Genomic DNA, 24,587 nt, shown 5'->3' on the forward strand with positions numbered 1-24,587 from the left:
TATTTATTATTATTATTTACTGCGGTTATTTTTGTCAGATTTAATTGTTTTGGAGGATATGATATGTGTCAAAAAACAAAGAAGAAGTCTGCATGGAGAACATCATCCTGAAATATTCAGATTCAACTGAAGTAACTCCTTGATGGGTGGATGCCGTTTCACTATTTTCACAAACAGTTTGCAATGTTAAGTCAGAGGTTTTGCTCTCAGTCTGTTTCTTTGTTGTTGTTTTGTTTATTCCCAGTGCCTTAACTGCTGGTTCTGTAATTGAATTATTGCCAACATCTGGTGAGACAAAAGCTCTGACTGCAAGGAAACGATACAAACCTAAATTATGTGGAGGAGTTGCATAATACTGCTTATTTAACACATTTATATGATGTGATTATTGTAAAAAATAATCTATAACTCAGTATGGACTTAATGAAAATGTAATTAAAAAATAAATAATTGACCCCCAAATTGGATTTGAACAGCGAGTTTCAGAGGTTCATGCAGCACAGGCCTGGCAGTCTTACAGGATTAAACTGTTTACATGACAACAAAAGGCGGTACCGTTGGAGTTTGGACACAAACCCAATCTGTGCAAATAGCAGATGATAGATTTCCCCCCTCGCACATATTTCTCACCTAATATGTACTTATTTAAAAAAAACAAAAAACTTATTGAACATTAAGGAAATACAATAAAACTTTTCTGGCAAATAATCCCAGAGTTTTGTTCATTTCTAGAATCACTTCCACTTCGGAGCAATCCAAACATTTTAAGAGAGATGCAAGTTTTTTACAGTCATAGGGAAAAGAAAATAAATTCCTTTTTCATTTCTGAGGGTTTACATATTTTTCATATCTCTAGAGTTTTTGGAGTTTGCTTATTTCCTCACAAAAACTTCTACTTGGGCAAAAATATGTGTTTTGTGCGGTTTTAGACATTTTAATTTGGATTTTTGAACCTGATACAAACCGGATCATATCAGGTTCAAACCGGTAATTGACTCTTTTCACTATGACGGTACATTTGTCCTCAGGGTAATCCTACAAAACATGTAAGCCCACAAGACTGCCTGCAGACTGCTGAGCCAATCAAAAATGCTCCACATTTTTGATTGCAAAAAAAAACACATTTTTGATTGCAAAAAAAAAGAAAAAAAAAAAAAAAAGGAGATACACAAAGAAAAACATCTAATTTTAGGATCAGCCTTAGTGTTTAAATGGGAGTCTCACCTGGAATGACAGAAATAGTTTTCAATGCTCGGAGAACCCTGAACGTTCTCAGCGCCGAGACATTCCCAAGGTCCACAAACTCTGTTATATATCTGCAACAAGGTAGGATGACACACAGAACAGAACCCTATGATACACAACACACACGATAACAACACACACGAATGATTGTGCAAGAACACGACACCAGCACCACCACCGAAGACCGGGAGGGGACACAGAGGCTGAACACCTGTCCGCCCAGTGAGAGGAGGACGGAGGAGGAAGAGGAGGAGGAGGAGGAGGAAGAGGAGGGAGTGAAACACAACCACGACTAACATGAAGCCCCGTGGGTCGCCCTCCCGCAAGACAAACACCTGCCTTACCTGGAATAACTGAAATAGTTTTCAAAGCCCTCAGAACCCTGAACGTACGCAGAGCTGACACATTGCCTAGGTTTACAAACTCTGTTATATACCTGCAAGGTGGATCAGATACAGTCACTCAGGAGTTATCCAGGTTAGAGGAAGAGGAAAAAAAGTTGCAAAGTATTTTAGTAAGCATGGCTAACGAGACGGGACTGAATGCCCTGGAAAAAATAATTTAATCTAATTTAATTCATAAGGTCATCCAATCAGTCAAGACTACGACAATAGATTGGTTTGTGTGAAGTGGCATTTTGAGAAGTACCTATGAGTCGTCAGGGTTTTTTTTCTTGAAGTGGAAAACATATTTCTTGTTAGGAAAACAGGAAGGAAATGTGATGATAGCTTCATAGAGCAGAGCATCAGGCCGATAAAACGACAGAGATTATATGTTTTTTTGGGGGGAGTTTAGACAGCAAGGTGTGATTATGCAAGAACGTAAAAACAGTGTTAATGTTTACATTGCTGCTATACTGTAGGTACAACACTGACTCTCTCTACTACTCCACACAACCCCTCTGCAAAAGTTTACGCCACCAGCTAGAAAATCCCCAGATATACAGAAAATATATAAGTATTAAACTTAAAAAGCTAAGGGGGGATTTAACCAGCCTAAAAACATTTTTTTTAATAAAAGCTTCAACTGTAATATGATGAGAACATAAGCAAATTTATGATGTATGCTCATCAATTAAGCCGACTAAATTGTCTTTTATCTACAGTTTATTCTAGTTATTTCTCTGTTTTGATATTAAACTACAATAACAATGTAATATTCTGAATTAATTAATTTTGAATTAATCAAAGAATACTCGAAATATACAGTGTCATGATAAAGTGTTTGCTTTTTTTTGTCACACTTAAATGACCCATCAAACAAATTTTAATGTCAGACAAGTATAATCAAAGTAAATAAAAAAAAAACACTTTTCAATTTTTTTCCAAATGTATCCAAACTCAACACTAACGGGAAGCATATTGCCCATCTCCTCTTGAATGGACACTAATTTACGCAGTTTTACCCAACATCATTTAAACAGAACATGTTTGGCAACATGAAATGGGTTACAAAATCTAAAAAAAAAAAAAAATTCTGCCCCAATTTGAAGAAAATCAAGAACAGGTACGAAACAAAAATCATTTTAAAAGGTTTTAGTCCAACGAACCACAAGGGGAGGAAACATGGAGAAGTCGCCAGCCTGATAAAATGACTCCAACAGCGCATCAACAACTAGAACCTGGAGAATCACCTGAAGCAATGCAGACCTGGCACGCCTCAGTTAGTTTATGATTCAAAATAAGAAAGAAAAAAATGGGTTGATTTCTAAGGTCAAAACCATCGTCGACCAAAAAAAGAAGACACAGACCCATCTCACATTTACCAAAAAAACATTTTGATGATCCTCAAGACTTGAACTGACAAGACAAAAATCAAACTCTTTGGATCAGTCACACACTAACGAGGCATTTCAGAAAAAGAATAACCTGCCAGGCTCAGAGGGCAATTACTTTTTGAATAATGTTCATTTAAACAAATCATAATTTAAAATCTTCATTTGGTGTTTATTTCTGCAGTGACAGAATATGAAAACACCTAAGAGGTATTTATACTTTTGCAAGACACTGTGCATTTTAAGTTAAGGTATATAGGCGTTATTAATAATACACCTTCTCTGTAAGTCATTTTGATATGCCTTTGGCATTATATTGCGACTTTACAAGAGCAGTTATCCACTAATGCTGCAAAAGAAACAACAGGATCCTGGGATGCACTGCAGCAGCTGCTCATGTTTGAAGCTACACTTTAAATATGCAAGTATTAAGAGTACAAGAAATGTTTTCACTGCTATTTTTAGTAGATCTGCTGCAATTTTATCACTAAGGCGGATCACGGATAATTTACACGTTGCGTTTATGTGCTTGTTTATGCAACTAATGAGTTTTCTTGTAATGTTATCTTAAATCATTTTAATACGCAGCTACACCGCTTTTTATGTAAATAAGACAAGTATCACATAAACATATACTTACGCCATTGAAATGACCATGAAGTCCAGCCAGTTCCATGGATCTCTGAGAAACGTGAAGCCGTCGATGGCAAAACCTCGGGCAACGATTTTTGTGAGCGACTCGAATGTGTAGATACCCGTGAAGGTATACCTGAGAGAGAAAGTCCAGTGGGGAGTGAGGAGCAGCGACAGGATGCAGATCTGCAAGTAATTTGGGGAAAAGTATACTGCATACTTACTCTACTTGTTTGGACCATTCTGGCGGGTCACTAAATGTCATGAATATACAGTTGGTCAAAATGGTACACATGATGATCATGCTGAATAACGTGGAAACACAAATGTTAAGGAAAAGCTCGAACAGTGCGCACATAAAACAGCAAGATGCGTTCAATCTTTTTGAAAGGTGGGAATAAAGACGGTAAGGTGATTTAGAAAAACAAGAAAATAATAATTATTATTATCATTAGTTAACCTGTACATCTTCAAGTGAAGACGACACAATGTAAGTTCTTCTCAAGAGGAAATGTGAAAGAGAAATAACAAATTTACGTCACAGCAGAATATGAATAGATGTTTCATTATTAAGAAAGAAAAGGAGTCACATCAATAAAAGGTACCATCTTCTAATTGAGGAATATATTGTAGGTGATCATGTTACACAAATAAACCTTTAATATATTGGATTTGTTGAGCGTTGTGCAGTTGAATATGTGGGAATCAATCCAACTAATTTCCTTTCGAGCTTTAAGAGGCTCAGTTATCTAATGAACACAAATCTACATAAGAGTGGAAAAACATTCCTCATCAGTAAAGGCGCACTTCTGTTCAAAAGTCACGAATCACTGAGAAATATTTCTGTTTTTCATGGAAAATGACATGAAATCCTGTCAGTGTTAGAAATTCAGAGTGCAATGGCAATTATACAGTTCCATTAGTTCCTTAAACTTTAAAGCTTAGTTACAAAACATATTTTCTCTGAAATTACAACCCCAGCAGATCTCAAACATTTTAGATGTAGATTCCTCAAGGTAATCTGATGGATTTTCTGCAGCATCTCAAACAGGACAGATTATGTTGAATAACAGCTTAAACGAGGCGCATTTGTCGAGGCAAAAAATTACAGCGTCCCTGAAACGATGACCTAACATAATTTTTATTACTAACTGTACATACTCATAAAGCTTTGACAATTGCATTTGAGTTAGCCACTTAAATAATTTTGTGAGACGGTGATAAAAGACGCCAATGAGGAAAGCGATCGGTTTCAGTGATCGATTACGACTTTAATTGATCAATCAGACAACAAAGTCTGAAGTTTAACATTAAATGATGGTCAAGTTGAAACTCCTGAGCAAAACATTTCACGAAAAACGTCTCAAAGTCTCGTATTATGTCGCTCCTTCAATTTCTTTTTTTATTTGGTCCGAGCACACGACATCAGTAACTTGAAAGGATATGAATGTATCAAAATCTTTATAGCTATTCGCCTAAGTGGATTAAAAGGGCTTATGATGTACAAGGAGGGTGTGGCACTGAAGCGGAAGATTGTTTTCCCCTTGTTTAGGACTATAAATGTCTGTGGAGAGAAGAGAGAAAGAGAAGAGATGAAAGTTAGTCAAATATTTGATCCGTGTCCTGAAAAACTTTCTGACGTCTCGCTTTAAACCAGGAAATTATTCATGACTTAGGGAACTTTTGTCATAGAGCTAAGATTAGCAATATCACTGCCATGTTATACTCAAGACAAAACATCATATGAAAATTATTGTATATATATGTCCCACTCAAATGATCATCAAACTCATTTTAAGTCAAACAATGGCATGGTGATGAAATACCAAAAGCAGTTTTCTTACTTATTTTTTATGAAGCTTTTCATTATTATTATTATTATTATTATTATCATAATTATTATTTGCATCCTTATGCAATTGTTCCTTTTTAATATCAATATTGTCTAGTTGTGGGAGCGGTGTCTTCCTTGTTTCTATAACCATTTCATTTTTCCCATTTTGGCCCTTTTGCGATCTCAGTTCAGATGAGAGTTTTTCCATCAAGGAAATCTAATTCCTCAATGCACAGCCACTGCTCCAATGTTGGACGTTCCTCTTCATCCCATAATCATGTGATGGATTTTTTTACTTGTTTTCTTTTATTTTTTTTGTGCCAAGTATTTATCGTTTTTTTGTAGTATGCCATCTATAAAGCATCCCAAATAGTGTCCTACATGTCCTTATATTTGCTTTATCCCAGTATTCTGTTATTTTTTGACATGATTCCAAAAGCAGTTTTCTGATGGTGATTTCAAAAATTAAAGGAAACAAAGCAACCCAATTTATCATGGCCGATTGTGAAAATCTAAACCAAAGAAATGTTTTGTCATCCTTTGGGAACTTGCATTTTACATCGCTGTGCAGAAATTTTGGCTCACTTTTCTTTGAAAAATACTTTTTATTCAACCAGACTGAAGGACTTTGGAGCATGATAGACCAGTTTAGTTCACACTGCTGCCTCCTGATTTATCGTCTTTAGACGTTCCTCACCACGGCACCGACAGACTTCAGAAACTGCCAGCAGACGTCAAAGCCAAGTTCAAGTTTGGAGGTAAGTGAACACAACATGCCACTACTATATCATATCATCAACACTAACAAGGTCTTCCACATTTAACCATTTATAAATAATTTCAACCTGTATATGTTTTTTATTTTTTTTTGACTGATACTCCAGAGCCACTTATACATTCAAAATGAGAGCAGGCTTTAACTGGTCCGCCTGAAGAGTCTCCTTTTTTTAAGCCAATCAGAGATGTCCTTCTGCATGACCCCTCTGCCCTTGAGCGAAAGGTCACAAACTGGTTTCTGGAAGAGACCAGTTTGTGATTCTATCAATTACAGCGAGTCGTCCAGGTCCTGAAGCAGCTAAGCAGACCATCACACCACCACCGCCATCATGGACTGTCAGAACGATTATCTTTTTAATAAATGCTATATTAGTATCTGACGTTGTCAAATGCATTTTCACATTCATCTTTTTAGTTAACACAGCATTTTATTAAAAGTCTACGGGAACATCCAGACGTTTTGGGGAACGTGAGAATAAGACATTTTCTTTTTCCTCTTCATAAATGAAATCATCAATTGAAAAGAGCTAATATTTACTCACTGTCACACAGAAGAATAAACTGAGACAATCTGCATATAAATACATTTCCACAGCACTGTGGAGGTAGCAAAGAAGTAACACTTTGCCTCATTGACATCACTTCCTCTGTGAGAGGCTGTCAAAGAGCGCCCCGTCGGTCCCAGCAGGACCTTCACTGTGACAGAAGCAGCGAGCGCTCCTAAAGGCCCGAGACAGGCAGACAGCAGAGCTCCCCGGCCTCTCTGTGGCCCAGCGGCTCTCTTCACGTCGGGTTTAAAGTTCTTACTGGAAAGGGAACAGCAAATGCTGCCATCGATCAGGGAAGATCTGCTGACTCGGAGCTCGCTCCCTCGCAGTAACCGCTCCCTGCCCATAAACAGCGCCGGGCCGAGTGCGGCCAGGCGAGGGGTGAGGCAGCAGCCTCTGTTTGTTTCTGTGTACTCATGTGTGGGGTCTGCAGAGGCCTGTGCCAAAGTCTTGGACAAAAGGCACGTGAGGTCAGCGTTACGGACACGAGCATCGTTTACAAACAGACTGCTGAGGTGTCGCACGTTACCTCCAGGCATCCCAGCTCAGAGCTGCTCTCACTGGTGGCCAGTTGTTTTGGTGAACCGTGGATATTTGGATGAGGAGGCTATTCTTTGTTTAAAGCAACTCAGAACACAATTGCAGTGACGCACAGATGTTAAATTATGTATTTGTGATCAGAAGGAGGAGGACGTTTACCTCGAAATCTAATCGTTATATGACTGAAGTTAAGCTCGGTATTTTTCAATCAGATCTGTTTCACTGTGAGACAATTAAGAGAGAACTGGTTGAAGTCGACATGATTATGGTCATTTAGTTATGCCTTGGAAACATAAATGAAGTTTTTCACATTTTGTCATGTTAAAACCACAAACTTCAACCATAAAATGCTATATTAAAAAAAAGCTGAAAACATGACATGACATGACATGTTTTTTTTTGTTTTTTTTATGTTTTACAAATAAAATGTCTGTGCATTTATTTAGTCCCTCCTGTGCGAATCTTTCCTTGCATCGCCATGTGCGGTTTCAGTTTTCTGCTAAATAGCGTTTTGACCACACATGACCCGTCCCAAACTGTAGATGTGATTTCAAATGGCTTTTTCTCAACAGACAGGGATGGACAATATGGATCTGAAATTTCATTCTGACATTTTGTTTGAGTTTTCTGCAATACATCTATCAATTCATGACATCAGAGAAACTATTGTTCATTTAAGGATCCGTAAAATTAAACAGGCTGCCACTTACATTAGGTAGTAAAACTAGCACTAGTCAGTACAAAGTAATTACATACAGTCATCCAGTTGTATTGATATTAACTCGTATTGGTACTAAGTAGAGGGGCAAAGAGCTGAAACAGGAAAAACTTACAAACCCTGCCATGTTGACACCTTTAGCGTTATGCAAACACCATCATTGGGAGTTTTATTCTTTTTATGATAAATCACAATTTGTATCACAATGGTCAAATTTCAGAGTGCACAACAAATACAACACTGGAAATCATTCAGTTTTCAAATTTTTCCTCCGCTGTACAACAACACGACACTAAGTGTTGGTCTGTCACATAAGCTCCCAATAAAAAGCATTGAAATTTGTACTTGTCGTGTGAGAAAACAACAACACCGCTCCAGACCTTCCAGTGGAAAATATCATACTAAAAGTAACCACAAACACAGAAAGTGTAGGGCCAACACTGTAGAGAAGGGAGGAGGAAACAGAGAGGTTGTGTTTCATCATGTGTTTTCGTCATCTGGAGTCAAAGTCACACGAACAGGAAACCAAAGGACCTGAAGTCGTCTTTTCTCTCAGAGGTCAAAGGAAGTGCTTTGCTGACCGGGTCAATACGATACGAGGAAGGAGGCAGTAATTAACATGTGTTCAGCATCACTAACTGTGATTTGATTCACTTAATTGTTGCCATGCCTGTAGATGTGGGTTATTTTAAGCAGGCTAGTCTGTTCTTGCAACCAAATCCTTACTTGTGAAGCTCAGCACATATCTGCCTTTTGTGAATAACGTTTCATCCCTTTATTCCCATTTTGATGAGTGCTTCAAAGAAATTAGCCTCTGTGTCATCATATCACATTTATATTCCACAGGAACAGGAGGTTGTACATTACAAACGTAAGAATCACAGAGAATCTTTTTTTTTTTTTTTTTAAAAAGTACAAATAAAAATATATGCATGTTGATACCCAACTGAATTAATGTATGCAAATTATAGGGGTGGAATATTTTAAATTTTTTTTAATTGAGAGTTGCTTCATAGCATTAATTTAGAATTTGATACACATCTGTACAGGAGTATTGATAATTGAGGAAAGCACTTTATGGGCCATTTACTGTCTTAAAAGAGGGCACGGGTTACATAGCATCCAAATAAACATGAAGGAATCACACATGGAAAAAAAGTAGCCAGAATGAGCAGTGATTGGAATAATCTAGAGGACTAAACGCCTCCTTATAAGCAGCAATGATCAGTAATCCAATCCCTGAGAGGGCCTGAATGTCACGGCATAAATATACTATTGATTCCTGAAATAATGCTCAGATCAGATAATCACTTAGGGTGGAGAAATAGATTTTTCAGATTGTATTTGCCAAAATCAGAACTATTATTTCAGGCAAAAAGATAAATAAGTTTTTCAAGTGACGGATTTTGCCTTTTAAATGCAGCTTACAGGTTGCATTAAGTTACAGTAGATACACGTTCCTTTCAAACTAGTTTCTGCTAGTTTATGACAAACTATCTTAAGTCAGAGTTTTGACTTGTAAAGATGCAAGTAGCCTGGAGTTTGATATCAGAAATATTCCAAGTACAATTTGCAAGTATAAAGTAATTCTCAACAGACTATTTGGGAAATTTTTTCCTTCCACTTGCATTGTAGTTAGTGACACAAATTTTTCAACTTGCAGCTTGAACACAGAATAAACGTTTAATAATAAATAGACACAAAACCCACTGGACCAGGCCCCAGTCTACAGTTCGTCATATTATATGCAGAACAATTAAAATAACATGCAAAAGCAAGAACCAGAAGGGGGCTGGCAGAGGCAGGACATCAGCAATGAGAACCGAATAGAGAGAGATTCAGGGGATGAGTGATGCAGAGCAGAAAACCAAAGAGCTGCAGAGAAGAGAAAGCCACACCTGGGATAAATGGGCAGATGTAGAGAGGAGGAGGAGGAGGAAGAGGAGGAGGAAGTCTGCAGCAGAGAAACTAAGGAAGGGGAGGTGGGAAAGACAGACAAAAACAAAGATTTAAGCTGGGAAACAACAGGGAGGAAGTCATGGAAAGGGAATGCACTACTTCTTAAAGCAAAGAGCAGTTTTAGCAATCTGAGTCAAAAACCAGAACACACAGCTGAGTTCTTTGGTTTATGTTTCTCTGTGATTTATTAATCAAAGATTTGCGAGTACATCTACTTAAAAAAAAAATCATTTGGTTTAATTAAAAGGAGGCACAAGCAAGATTACATGAAGGGAAAACTCCCTCCAATTTGCATTTTAACCTACCGTATCTGTTGTACATAAACCAAATTCATACCGAGGCCTGATGAGGGTAAATTTAGCATCTGATAGGGACAGAAATTAAAGAATCCCCAGTACAATCTTTAAAAAGTCCTTTTTGACTTATCTTCTTCTTACTTTTTTCTTTTCCAGTGTTCATATGTTTTTATATCTTATCTTGTAAAAGCATTTTGTAGTTCCTGTTTATTAACAGTTCTAACTAAAGAAAGTCCATTTTTAATTTTTATGATGATTATTGTTGTCATTGTTGTTTGAAATTACAGTTGTGTTTTCCATGTCTAAGCCTTTATGTCCCTCATATGAGTAAATCTAATTTCAACAGCCTGCGAGCTTCAGCTAGCAAAGATCTGAATCAATGTGTTAGGATAAAATATGCACCACTTGTTATAATATAAATGTATGAGGTGACAGATTAAAACTTTTCCTCATTACTTCACGTCTTTAGCGGTAAAAAAAAAAAAAGAAAAATCTATATTATTTGTGAGATTTTCTGACCTCAGCAGCTCTCAGTTTTGCACAAATATTTATTTTTGCTTTCTCGACTTTTGTAGGATCAAATTAAAATAGTTGATTGTCTTTATATTGTTTCTGTGCTTTTCAATGCGTCTTTTAATGCTTATTGCTCAATGGTGGTTTTTATCATCTGGCTAACCACAGCACTTACACAAGCACTTACAAAAGGAAAAAGCAATAATTTGTGACCCAAACAAGTTTTCTATTGTTTGGAATAGAAAAACAATAGAAAACTGTTTTCCTGTTTTGTTACGGGACAAAGTAAAGGATTATTTCACCAGAGGAATCTGGACTGCTTTTGTTTATCTCTAACTCAAAATATAAAAAATTGGTCAGACCTCAAATTAGCTTATTCAGGGTTCTTGAAAACATAGTTGATATTCACAGGACCTTTATTTTATTTGTAAAAGCAAAACGATAGTATGTTTGATGCTTTTTCAATATCAAGATAATTTTATACTAAAAAACTGGACTTTAAATACAGATCATACCTGGATTAATTGATATATATTGGTCACAAAATAGTAAAAATGACTTAGAATCAATTGTGAAACCTTTATTTTAAAAAATATGGGTGTCGGGTACAGATCTCCCAGGTTAGCACTCATTTATATTATTGCTAATAATAATAATATAAAGCACTGCAAATTGTTTTGTGAAATTTTCATAATTAACCAAAGCAGCTGCAGGCAAGGTCACAATAATAACTGAAGGACAGGAAACTGATGAATTAATAAGCTGCAAATAAACACAAAACCTACAAAAAAACAACAACAACTGCAAAAGTACTTAAAAAAAACGAAAATAAAATCCTGGCTTTCTCCAACTTTCTTTCTTCTTCCAGCCTGTATCACAGTGACAGCACTCAACCACCCCGCTCCTCCCGCCCCCATCCACTTTTTCACTCAGCCGAGTACAGGAGGATGCTGTGTCATCAGAGACTGAGGACTCAGACGGAGCACTAAAGCCCGGCCCTCGGTCTAATTTACTACGCCCTGATAGACAGAACGCCAGAGACGAGGCGGCAGAGAGGAGAGGGGAAAAAGCATAATAATGAACGGTGGTGGACTAGAAGAGAGAACGGGACGAACATAATGTAATGCTGTGTGCAGCGAGTCTCAGTTGCTGCTGCCAAGAGCTCACCTTGCGCGCCCTCTAGCAGCTGCTGCCGAGCACAAACCTGTGCAGGAATTACTGCTCTGCTGCACACTGCTGATACAACCGTCACAGCAGCAATGGAAAAACTAGGCTTCAGGGGGGTAAAAAAAAAACAAAAAAACTGGGCTTTAGTGTTGCTGCGCGTACAGGCGGCGTCCGTCTGCGCACAGGGACACACATGTACATGTCCTCCATCCGTCACGTCCTGCTCTGCCTTCCTTTAACATTGCCTCGTCACATCAGACATTCGGAAAGCCCAGGCAGTATTCTCCCCGTCACAGGGGAAAACAAGAACTGCAACTCTGCATTTCTCTTCCTCGCCACTGCCTCCTCTTCCTCTCTTTTATACATGAGTGCTGTGATCAGGTTTCCTGCAGCAACACTAACACACAAACACACACACACACACACACACTTAGACTCATTGACTTACAGAGCAATGTGGAGCGATTGGACGGATGAGCATCGGTCAAGCAGAGGAGACAGACAGCCTTGAAAGGTGAGGGCAGAGACAGGGGGGGAGCAGTGGACCCTAACTTGTTACATACTCAGAAAGACTTCCTCACAGAGGGAATAAAGGTCAAATATCTGTGGATTAGACATAGTGCTGCTTCAAATTATATAAACATGGTGGGCGTCTGTACGATAAAGACCCTGAATGCACAGAAAAGCCACTGATGTTGTAAAACAGGCCCATCTGCAACTATAAGCAGAACTGGTTAAGCTGTGCACAAAAGCCTTAAAACAGATGGTTGTCATGGAGACTTTATATGGCACCCTTTGCTGCAGCTCTCTGAAAGTGAGTTTGGAGATATTATTTCTCTAACTCCCTTTCAGTCCTTCTCCTTGTGCATGGTGGTAAGATAAACCTGGATCTCCCTCCGGCCTTGGTCGTCCTCTTAAAACATTTTCATGACCAATCAGACTGTAAAAATTTCTTGAAGCTATTTCAAGACAGAGACATTTAAGGCATGCCTGCTCCTCTTTCCCATTTTGAAGAGCAGCTTAGAGTTTTCCCTTGTTGCATCGTCTCAGAGTGAGCGCACTTCAAGATTCATTAATATTACAAACTTATTCATTAAATGTCAACAGTGCTTTACATGAGAGTGTAAATAGAAAGAAAGGATTAAAATCTGTTCAGAAGTGGTCTATGACCTAAATATCCTGCTCTTTGTCTTTACGAGCAACATTTTTACATTTTAAAGGACACTGATCAAATTGTTAATGAGATTTAACTGTAAAAAAAAAAAAAAAAGGAGGGGGTAAATTATTTTTGACAAAAAAAAAAAAAAAAAGGAGGGGGTAAATTATTTTTGACAGTTATTTGTGCAAAAGACGGAATCTATAACGTGCTTCATTACAGTAAGTTCTGCTGAATTACACTAGCAAAATGTGCAATTACAATATTACTGAAGAATAAATAATAAAGACAATTTCAGTTATAATTAACCCTCATCTCACCCTTTGCACACATCTAAACATTCCCATCACTCCAGGAGTTTTAGGATTCTGGTAGCCAAAATTTTAACCAGGTGTGGGTGAGGCAGGTGTATGAAGCAGTGTTTCCCATAACACTGTTGTTTTAATGCTTGTTTAAATGCACCAGCTTCTCACCACGCGTAACAATCTGCAAACAAACAGCATCACAACAGAGAGACGGTGTTCCTAGATCAGCAAAGTAACTGCAGAGCAGAGAAATGAAAGCTAAGGAAGAATGTGCAGAGCATCAGGAAAAGTTTGGAGGTATATTAAAGGCCATAACGTAACCCTTCCTGTGGTAACCACCGACCTGGGACTGTGGATCAATAGATCACAAGAGGCGCATGCCATTGATGGTTCCATCTACCTTGGGAGGGAGTGCTGCACTGTGCGATTGCCAGTCTTGCTGACTGGCCATCTTGCTTCTATAGAGCCCACAGATTGTCTTATACATTATCACTGGCCAAACACAGGAGACAGGAGAGTCCACACAGCTGCATGCCCCTGCACTTTTCTCTCCACTTCCTGTCCTGCCCTCCATCTTCTGCTCTAACTTCTCTCGCTAGCTTCCACTGGTGCAGAGCTGCAGGAAGGACAGAGCTCAGACATGTCTCTGATAAATAAAAGATAACGAATTTGGCAATGAGCCGGAGGGGTTTGAGCCAACTTTTCCACATCAGGCTAATTCAAAACCTGATTGTCATTCTGTTTTTATTTATGCCCCTTGTGAAAAAAATCACACTATGTTCAGAAATAGCGCTGATACTGCAGCAGTGCCAGAATCAAAATCTGCAGAAAATGACAGCGCAGCTGTACGCATATATGTAAACGTGAAAAGAAATTAGGCCAGATTAGAAATGAAGTGTAGCTGTAACAAAGGTTTCCCTTGGATGCACTAATTTCAGCACTTTTACCTCTCCTGACAAGTCGACAAAGCACTTACCATCTCAAAGTGTCTTATCCTGACAAAAACTGTTAGTCATTGGGACTGATTTTATAGAAGGTCAAAGGCAAACCTGTCCTTCCCCTCTGCAGTTTCATTGTCTTTCCCAGACATTAACAGATGCAGTGAATCAACACAACTGGACAAAAAATAAGACCAGAATTGCTTTGCAAAAGAAACCCGCAGTTGCACGAAAAAATATCTCAACTTGCCCATCTGTAAAAGAAAGCTATATATTTGTAAAGAAGAAGCATTTTATAATCTTGCTGAGCAAAATGCCGAGAATGAGCACCGCTTCCTACGATGACAGAGAATGTGTGGTGGAGTTAAAAGTGTGTTTTACCTCAAAGATTTATTCTATCTTTATATTTTGCTTTTTTTTAGCACCTTGTCAGACAAAGTTAATCTTAACAAACACATAAAAACGGTAAACTGTTGATTTAAAAGGGGACAATCTGAGGAAATAGAGGAACAGGTGAGAAACAAGTCCATTAACATCCTTCAGAAAAGGTGCGACGTCTATAAGTCTATATGGCTTTAAAAACCACGGTAAGAGCCATTATTGTGACCGGGCCAAACAAAATTACTCCAAGGGAGCATCGACGACTCATTCAGGAGGTCACAAAACAATCCAGAATACGTTCCAAAGCAAGGCAGACCTCAGTAAAGCTAAGTTTTCCTAATAACACAATAGGAAAGAGACTGAGCAAACAGGACATCCATGGAACAGTTCAAGGTGAAAACCACTGATGAAAAAAAAAAAAAAAAAACACAAAGGACCGTCTCACATGTACTTAAAAAAAACTTTGATTATCCAGAAGAACATTCTGAGAAGACAAAAGTGGGACTTCATTGAAGCTCATGTCCCATTACATCCATTGTAAAACAGATCAGCACAATTATTGCACTGCACTGTATGCAATATGCTCATCAAAACGAATGACTTGAATGGCAATAAATGTTACTTAACCATTTAAATACCTTGTACTCAGGCTCTCCATACCTGTGCAGTATACATTAACACTTGTTCTTTAGTACATCATAAAAGTTTAAGGTGAAGAGATGGTAAGGTGGTCAAGATATTAAGAAACCACAACTATGTAAAAAAATGTAAAAATAAATCAAATGTTGTTAAGGTGGAAATAATATATTTTTGTTCCTGCAGCTGGACATGTTAATTATCTGAGAGCAGAGTTTACTATAAGCCCACAGCAGAAAAACATAAATGATGTTTGCTTATTTCTTTATATATCATAATCATGCTTGCTACAAAAAATTACCAACATTATTTCATATTGAAGGTTTTCCCAATAATGTGCAGCCTTGTTTCAAAAGAACATCATACAGACAGTGGAACACGGTGGTGGCAGTGTGATGATCTGGGTATGCCATGTCAAATCAGAGCTGCCTGATTGATTTTCTGCTGTTGACGTTACCATGAATTATGGCCTTTATCAGAAAAATTCCTAAAAGAAAATGTCAATACATAAATTCATGACCTTCAGTCAGCAGTGTCTTCAGCCACCAGACTGAAGACACTGCTGAATCAAATGTGTGAATTATCTCATCATGCCCTTAACTTCTACAAAGTCTTGCGTCTGAGTAATTAAACTGTTTGTAATTAAGCAAACCTAAAAGTTGCAGGACCCCAACCCTTGATATCGGTGCCTTGAGCCCAAGCAGACTCAGGCTGTGCAGCAGGACGATGATCCAATGCACCACAGCTAGTCCAGGCTTAATGGCAAATGGTAGCTGGCCTGAATTTCCATGGCGGTTTATCAAGTCCGAGGACTCAAAAACACTTTACACAATAATCAGTCATTCACACTCTGATGGTGGTAAGCTACACTGAAGCCACAGCTGTGGCTCAAAACAAAAGAATGTAGGCCTAGTCAAAGTTCATACTTAAATCTGATTTATACAGTTTGAATTTAAAATGGGATTATGGTTAGCCAGTGATTGCTTATGGATTTATGGGCCAGGCTGTTTTGAATAGTTTTTCTCCGTGGAGAAATAAAATTGTTATTTGAAAAATGCTTTTGGTATGTTTTCAGATTGGTCTCAGATTAAAATGTGTTTGATGAGCTGAAACATAAACACAATTTTTAAAAAAACAAGTGAAGCATGACATCCATACAGCTGCTGTAAATATTCAATTCTACCTGAAATACGTTGAAATATTATCTATAAAGTTGAAGAGAACATTTATCCAATAACTATTTGGCAGCATGATAGTGAAAGGTTCTGGAGAATAACATAAGTATAAAGGAAAATAAGTCTGGTATTGTGACAGTGCGTGTATTTTCTTACTTTCTGGTTCAAATAGTATGGATCCAAGTCCTCCAGGGGCGTTGCTGCCATTCCATCAGGAATATCGCCATAGATGAAGGGCAGGCTCTTGCCTGCCTCCAGGTCGCTGTTGGGCTTCAGCTCATTGTCGTCAGATGTGTCGCGGTGACTACTGTCCGATCTGGGCTTGGGAGGCTTCTTGTTTTTCTCTTCCTGAATGCGCTTCTCGATGTTAGCGAGAGACTCCGGGGTGAACTTCTTGAAGCTGTCAGGTCCTGGGGGTGCAAGAAGGGGTGCGGCCATGTTTTCATCCTGCAGCTATTTCCCTTTTATTTGTTTACCATCCCCGACAACCAGCTCTGGGAGGAGGGAGACAGAGTGATTAGAAGGAGGAAGAGCAAAAAATAAAAATAAATAAAAAAGGTGCAGAATTTGATTTTCTTTTAAACTAAAAGTTTGAAGTAGAGATCAGAATCTGCCCATTTTTTATGATCATCTCTGATTAGATAACAGCAGAAATAATACTGGAAATTAGTTTTTTTTAGTACATTCATAAAATGCATCAAAACTCAAAATTCTCAACAATTTTCAGTATGTACTTTTGATGAAAAAGTTATTTTATTTGACTTAAAAAAATATATGAAGGGTAGAGGCCAATGCTTTGATGCAGAAATGGGAATAATTTTGTAATTCCTTGATTTTATTTTATTTTTTTATTCAAAACTGCAAACAGAGTTAGCTGAAGACTCCAGAAAATCAGAAATGCCTGATCGGTGAATTTTTAGCTTTGAGCATTAGAGGTGGATCAGAAACATCATGCCTTCATGCACACGAGAGGATTATTGCAGAACAATTAAAGTTCTGACAATAATTTGTCAATAAACATTATTATCAGTTGTAACAAAAACTTTTATCACATCTGCTTAATTTGTAAACCCATTATTGTGCATCTATTACAGCCTTTACTTTGCTATTTTGCAGATTATTTCAAATGATACAACAGGAAAAAAACCATGTTTTTGTGCAGCTTTAGTCTATCCCTAGAGGTTTCAAGTAGTGGAAAAGGGGAATGGGCTGGGTGAGCAGGCAAGCAACCTATAAAATTACCTTTTTTCTTTTTGAATGACCCTAATCAAGATCCTGATCCGGATCTGTTAATACTATCAAAATGACAGAGATAAAAACCACACCATACACAATAACTTATAAGCTGCTAAACAGTGACACAGAAGAAGAACAAATAATAACTTACAGGAAGTGTTTAATATATGTAAATCTGACCTATTGCTAAAGCAGCAAAACTGTAACTATGGAAACAGAATAACAGCTTTTATTTATGTAGCAATGTTTGAGATTAGGGAACAGGACCGCTCTGAAACACTGAAGACATTTTAATACAGGAAAGCATTAAAGCAACAGAAATTTAATATGAAAAGAAAAATTAAACATGTAACTAAAACAGCATTTTAACTCTTGGTGGTACCATCAAACGTGAATTTCACTCACCAGTCTGTTTGGGTTCTTGTGCTGCTTAATTGACTAAGCAGATTATAAGCACAAAATAAAAATAAAATAAAATAAAATGAAACACACCAGCAAAGTCGGGTTGAAAACAAATTTTAAAAAGAATCTAGAGGAACTCCACAAGCCAGAAAGCACCCTGACAATCCTGTTTCATTCAAGACAAAAGGGAGAAGTCCAGTTAAGATGGCCAGACGGTGCAGCCTCCAAGAAGAATCTTTCCAGAAAGTTTACATAACGAGATCCCTCCAGGCGATCCCAAATAGGACACAAGAACTTGACCAGCATTGCATGTTGTGTGTGTTTTTTTAAGACTTTGTCTTATGGCTGCACAGAAACACCTGCAAAAACTGCAGGCATCCCACAAATTTTAAATAATCAATAGGCAGCTGATGCAACTTTTACAGCATTTAGCGCCAGAAAAAGAATGGAGAAAAAAAAACGCAAAACGCTGTTCCAAACCAATATCATTTCAGCAAATTGCACCCTGCGCAGAGTTAAAGAAATGATGACAAACATTTTAAAAGCCCATGCAGCCTTTTACTGCTTTCCAAGCAAAAAAGAAAAACTGTTTCACTGTCCTGTTCAGCAGCGTGGAAAGTAAAGTGGGGCTGTGTCCTCTGTGGCGATAGAGGCATCCGACTCAGGGCGCCACGCATCTGGAAACAGCTCTCCTCTGTGCGCTCGGGCAATCATCTGATGGGGTTTGAGCTCACGGGACATAACAGAGATCCAAGCCAGGTGGTCAAATCCAAACAGGACATCCATCTGAGTCAAACGAGTTCCTCTTGAACTTCAATTTCCTTCTCCTGCGGTGTATTAATGCTGCCTGTTCTGTGATAGATCACATCTACATTAATAACTACGTAGCAGCAGGGCAGGTTCGTGTCTCAAATCTAGAGCCGTCCCAAGGTAGTCTGAGGCCCTGAGCTGAATTTCATTTGGAGGCCCACTTCCAGTTAAACCCACCAACCAACTTACCTCCTTTTTATACCCTCCATGCTTATTTATTTAAAAAAATAAAATAAAATTCTACTTCTGTATTTGTGTACTCTGCATGCAGCATCTGTTTTACTGCGAACTGGTAAGATAATAAAAAATCCAACTTTTATTAAGTCAGCTTTTTATTATTATTATTTCCATAGTAGTTCTAAAAAGCTTTCCTGATATCAGAGGGGCAGGGAGGGGGGTTACCTTTATTTAACCAGGTAAGTTGGTTGAGAACAAATTGTCATCATCAACAACAACCTGTTCTGGAAACATCAAAACATCTACAGCAGAATATCATAGAGTTAAAAACAGAATAATATCATAAAAAAACTAAAAAGAAAATCCAACCACATTTAACCTGACGAAGCACATTACAAACACATGAAAAACAAATTAGAAAAATGTGAAAACGATTAGACAGTCAAACATCTTGTTCTTTAGATAATAATAATTCTAGAGACATGGAGGTCATGTCTTTTCTTCATTTTGAATCGTTTGTCCTTCCATACTTAAAGAGAAGTTATTTTACTGTTTCATTATGGTAAGTGTTAAACAGTTAGTTGTGTTTGACAGCTAAATTTTAAATATGTGACATTTAGTTTGAGGTTTGGTCATCCAGCAGCTCTTTTTATTCTTTTTGGGAATCTTGTAATTTTGTAATGAAATAAATACTTAAATTATGTTTTATTGATCAAATTCTTTACTGTCCAGGTTTATATTCAAATGACTGCAGAACTCTTGGCAGGACAGAGGAGATTTAGTTGATACCTGGACTGTAAAAAATATTTTGTGTTCAGGTTGTGAGGATTCTTTGGTGCTTCATTTTTAATTTTTCATTATAACAGTATAGTAAAGTTCATTTAGCTGCAACTTCCAAAGTTTTAGACTAAACATATTGCATTTTCCATTTTTTAAATTTGTTTGAAGATCTCAGTACGGTTCACTTCTCTCTCTCTCTCTTTTTTAAAATACGAATCATCCTTAAAATGAAACTGACATATTACAGTTCTGTTTTTGTAGTGTGCATACACATTAAAACACTGGCTATTTTATTTACATTTTTATAAAGAATATGACTTTTGTTAAAGTTTTTCAGTGAAGAATTTCTGTCTATTTTTTTCCCAAGCTTTAATTTGGGTATGTTGAGACCTATTTTAAACTCCCAATGTTCTTATATTATTATCTCACCTGCACATATCATTCATTTTAACATTTTGCTTCATTCTGAAACTAAAAACTAGATTTGTTGTCAGTGAGAGCTTTGATATGGGCAGTTGCCCAGGGCCGCATTTGATTCAGGGGCTACAAGTATGAGATAAAACAACACCTTGTTTTTCTGTCAGATTAACAAGTTTTCTGTTGCTTGTGTTCATATGCAGTCACTGAGGAGTGAGCGCCCCCTGGTGATGAGTAGAGGTTACCTGATTACTTCTGAAATTAGATGAGATTACTTGCTCCGTGAAGGAATGCAGAGCAAATTAGCACTTTTAAATTTCTGCATTTTGACTGTTTTCTAAGAGACACACATGTTGTTGTCAATCAAACTATGCCCAGGTCTTTAGCAAGACAACCTGAACAATATATTTAACTGCGTCCAATGGGGAAAGAGTATAAAAGGTATATGGCTATTCAAGGTAAAATGATATTTATAAAGAATGTGTTGGTGCTTTTTCTATGTGAAACAAAAGTGGGAGTCATTGCAGATTTTATGCTGAGGATTGACTTGTCTCAAAACCTTGATGTGTGTGTTGCAATGAAAATTGTTATTTAATATAACAAGTTTTGTTTTGTTATTTAATATTTGTATAATTTATCAGAAAAGTCCTGAGGCTGGATTTGGGTTAGAGTGCAGGAGGAGGGACTGCTGCAAAGTTTGATTTCACCTCAGTCCGGCCCAACCTAAACCAGACAGGATATCTGCTTCCTTCATATTAAACTATGCAATTAATATATATATATTTTTTGGATGCTAAATGGGATAATGCCATATTCCTGACAAGGGGGATGAATCAGTTTTAGGTTACACTATGTACTTGCAGAACATCGTGGTGCCATAACAAATCGAGTGGATTTCTTTTAAAAGAGAAAGTAGATTGAGAAGAAAGAAAACAAAACTCACTCTCTCCTTTTCCTTTGATAACTTCCTTCAGTTTCAAATGATGACCGGGCTGCTCTCTTTCACAATGTCATATCACAACCACAGTGCTATCCCTACCCAGACTGAGAGCTCTCTGTAGCCTGCAGTCCTCACTAAAGTGTTTTATTCCGGGGTGCGTCGTTGTTCTATAGGGCCAAAGCCTGAAATGCTGCAGTGTGCTGCTATAGGTTCTAACTAGTAGGTCAGTGGAATCTACAATCTGGATGCTGACAACTCAAACCTGCAGTAACCTGGCAGCACATATGAACTTACTGCAACGCAATATCGCAAAGACATGTTTATTTTAAAGGAACATTAATCACCAAAAGGGGAAAGTAAACCGCGCCCTGTCAGGCCGAGTCGACAGTGATACAGAAGTGTGATATGTGTTGTTTAAGAGTGGATGAAACAATGCGAATGTCGCGTTTTAACGGGAAGCCTGAATAAAAGGAGAAACAAGGTGCCGCGGTCCCTTCAGAGGACTGCCAAACTATAGACGCACCTTCTACCCCCTCACGCAATACAGTCTCCGGAGAGACTGCAAGCGTAAGGGAGGGTGGCATAAAACTATTACCGATACAAAATAATGTTAGGAAAAACATGCAGGTACAGTTCGGGTGCAAGCGTCGCATTGTTCCTGTAGACAACCGGGCGTCTGTTTTCCACTCAGAGAAGTTTACACTTCCACATCATGTTTCTCATTCTGACACTGAAATGTCATCCCATCCAGCGGCAGGCCAACTCCCCAACATAAAAAAAATGAACGAAAGCCTCGCTATGAAACGCGCCGCATCATATCTTCCCGTTTAAAAGGAAAAAAAAACACACACACACACACACACACACACACACATTTCCCACTTCTGGCTGAAGCAATCGCATGCACATTTGTTCATGTACTGGCAAGGAGCCTCTTCGCAGCCGCTACAGGGGGAAAGATGCTGAGAGGGACCCGCTCTGCGGCACTGGGATGCAGTCAGTCGACAAAAAGTACGGCTGAGCTCCATCCCGCGGCCAAACATGCCGGACAAAGACGACAACATATTGTTCACTTACTTTTTCTCGCATTAACAGATATCCTGACAGCTGGCACTGAACTGCAGATGTGGAAAAGAGTCGGGAGTAACTGCGGCTGTCGCCATATTGGTGCTGCTATCTTCCTTCCCAGTGCGTGCCGCTGCCCTGCATAATTGATGACTCTCAGCAAATTGTTAGGGAGTGTCGGTAAATGCCTTCACTCCCAATAACGAGCAAGAGACCGCAGCATCGTAAGCACAAAAAGACGTTCATTTAAAACAACACGCACATATATTGCGTTCGGCAACATTATCAGCATCTTTCTTTAGTTTTATGCTTTATACTTTCGTGTTTTTATAAAATAAATATTAATTGTATTAGTTTTTTTTTTAAAAAGCGTCAGTTGCATTTGCCTTTATCTGAACTTTGACTGTGACTGTGACTATATATATATATATGTGTGTATATATAGTCTTGAATATGTTTCTGAAAACAACAACCTTTGAGCAGGTATCAAACATACTTTACATCAAGATCGTTTTTCTATATTGTGTCAATATATAGAAATGTTTTCATTAGATGTGACTGGAATCTCATCATGACAATCATTACAGCAGAAATAAAGTCTTGAAAACACCAGCTGAGATTATCTTTTTGTGGGTTTTGTTTAGTATAGTGGCTTTGTAACTGCACTTACAGTTACAAAGTATGTAACTTATTAAATCAATTTGAAATTAAAGTGTTTACAGTTTTCTGAGTAAGGCTTATATTTGACAAAGGTCAAATAAAATAAGTAAAAATGCATAATTTCACCATACCATTATTAAAACAAGGTACATTTTTAATCACTGGAATACAATTATTTAAATACATTTATGGGCATTCTAGTCTATGAAATGAATGTTTATTATTTATATTAAACATTACTGTTTATATATTATCTGCTCCTATTTGATAAATATGTGAAAATTGTACTTGGCATGGGCTTTTGTGGTTTTAAATGCTTATTTAATGATTAATATATTCCTGTTTGATACATTATTCAGTAAACAGTGTGTGACTTTATGAGCCTACTGTTGCATTGCCCACTTTTTTCAAATCCTTAATATGAAAATAAAAAAGAAACACATGGGTGTACACTGCTCACATTTGGTCACTATTTTGAATTCAAGAGTATTTTCAACCTAATATTTATAATTGTCGCACCCTAGTGGAAGAATGAGGAACTGCGCTTAACACGTCCAAAGGAGGAAATAAAAACCCGAAACTTGGGGGGCCTGCAGCGACATAAGGATGACGTAACATCAAGCAACAAACTTCACAAGTTAAGCATAAACTTCACAAGCAAAAATCAAAATGATAGAACAAGCCTACTTAAAATGATATACTTAATAAGCCAACAATTATAATTGTGGATGGCAATATTTAATCTATAATATTAATTAATACAATGAAAATATCCAAGTATATAATAATAATAATAATAATAATAATAATAATAATAATAATAATAATAATAATAATAATCCATCCACGGTCTATACCCACTTATCCTTGCAGGTTCACGGTGGGACCCAATAACTGGAGATGCATAAACAGGTGACAGATGGATGGACTTAACATTTATTATGTTTTAAAGTAATAATTGTGTTAAATTTATTACTGTAATTTTTATTTTGTTTTGCAAATTTAAAGTAACTTATAATAATTATTTCTTTAACTAAAAAATATTGTCTTCAATATTTTATAAATATCTATAATAAACCGTCTTTGCATCCATTTCCTATACCCCATTAACCTTTCCAGGATCTTTGCTGGCCTACACCAGCGAAATGCAGGGTAAACCTAGAACACAGTCCTCCAATACAGACAAACACATTGAAAAACAGGTCAAAGAACCATGTGAAAAAATGGATGTTATTGCTGGAAGACAACACTAATTCATCTCTATAAAACATGTTTTACTGGTGGGTTTAATACAAAGCACTTTGTAACTTTAGTCTATGAACGCTGCTGCTCGCGTTCTCACTAAAACCAGGAAGATGGAGCGCATAACACCAGTTTTAAAGTCCCTACACTGGCTCCCTGTAGCTCAAAGAATAGTCTTTAAAATACTGTTAGTTTATACATCACTGAACAGTTTAGCACCACAATACATTAAAGATCTGTTATTGCTGTATCAACCGTCTAGA

General features: G+C 37.5%; 2 protein-coding genes across 6 annotated transcripts in view; one reads left to right on the forward strand and one right to left on the reverse strand.

Annotated features, from left to right (window-relative positions):
- The window catches only part of scn8ab (sodium channel, voltage gated, type VIII, alpha subunit b), a 52,696-nt gene extending 30,118 nt beyond the window's left edge, over nucleotides 1-22,578 (reverse strand). For 2 of the 5 annotated variants that reach the window (XM_016678583.1, XM_016678581.1), the window contains exons 1-6: nucleotides 22,435-22,578; nucleotides 16,752-17,089; nucleotides 5,098-5,216; nucleotides 3,877-3,966; nucleotides 3,660-3,788; nucleotides 1,590-1,681 (exon numbers count right to left, since the gene is read on the reverse strand). In XM_016678583.1, the coding sequence (XP_016534069.1) occupies nucleotides 1,590-1,681; nucleotides 3,660-3,788; nucleotides 3,877-3,966; nucleotides 5,098-5,216; nucleotides 16,752-17,033 (712 nt within the window). In that variant the 5' untranslated portion in view covers nucleotides 17,034-17,089; nucleotides 22,435-22,578. Of the gene's footprint in view, nucleotides 1-1,224; nucleotides 1,317-1,589; nucleotides 1,682-3,659; nucleotides 3,789-3,876; nucleotides 3,967-5,097; nucleotides 5,217-16,751; nucleotides 17,090-22,430 lie in introns of all 5 variants that reach the window. The other 3 variants (XM_016678579.1, XM_016678580.1, XM_016678582.1) reach the window with 3 other exon arrangements.
- Nucleotides 17,142-24,587, forward strand: part of LOC103147640 (methyltransferase-like protein 7A) — a 13,810-nt gene continuing 6,364 nt past the window's right edge. The window contains exon 1 of the mRNA XM_016678586.1: nucleotides 17,142-17,153. The gene's annotated coding sequence lies outside the window, so the exon portion shown is untranslated. The remainder of the gene's footprint in view (nucleotides 17,154-24,587) is intronic.

The sequence above is a fragment of the Poecilia formosa genome, unplaced genomic scaffold (genome assembly GCF_000485575.1).
Source record: "Poecilia formosa unplaced genomic scaffold, Poecilia_formosa-5.1.2 Scaffold186, whole genome shotgun sequence".
NCBI lineage: Eukaryota > Metazoa > Chordata > Actinopteri > Cyprinodontiformes > Poeciliidae > Poecilia > Poecilia formosa.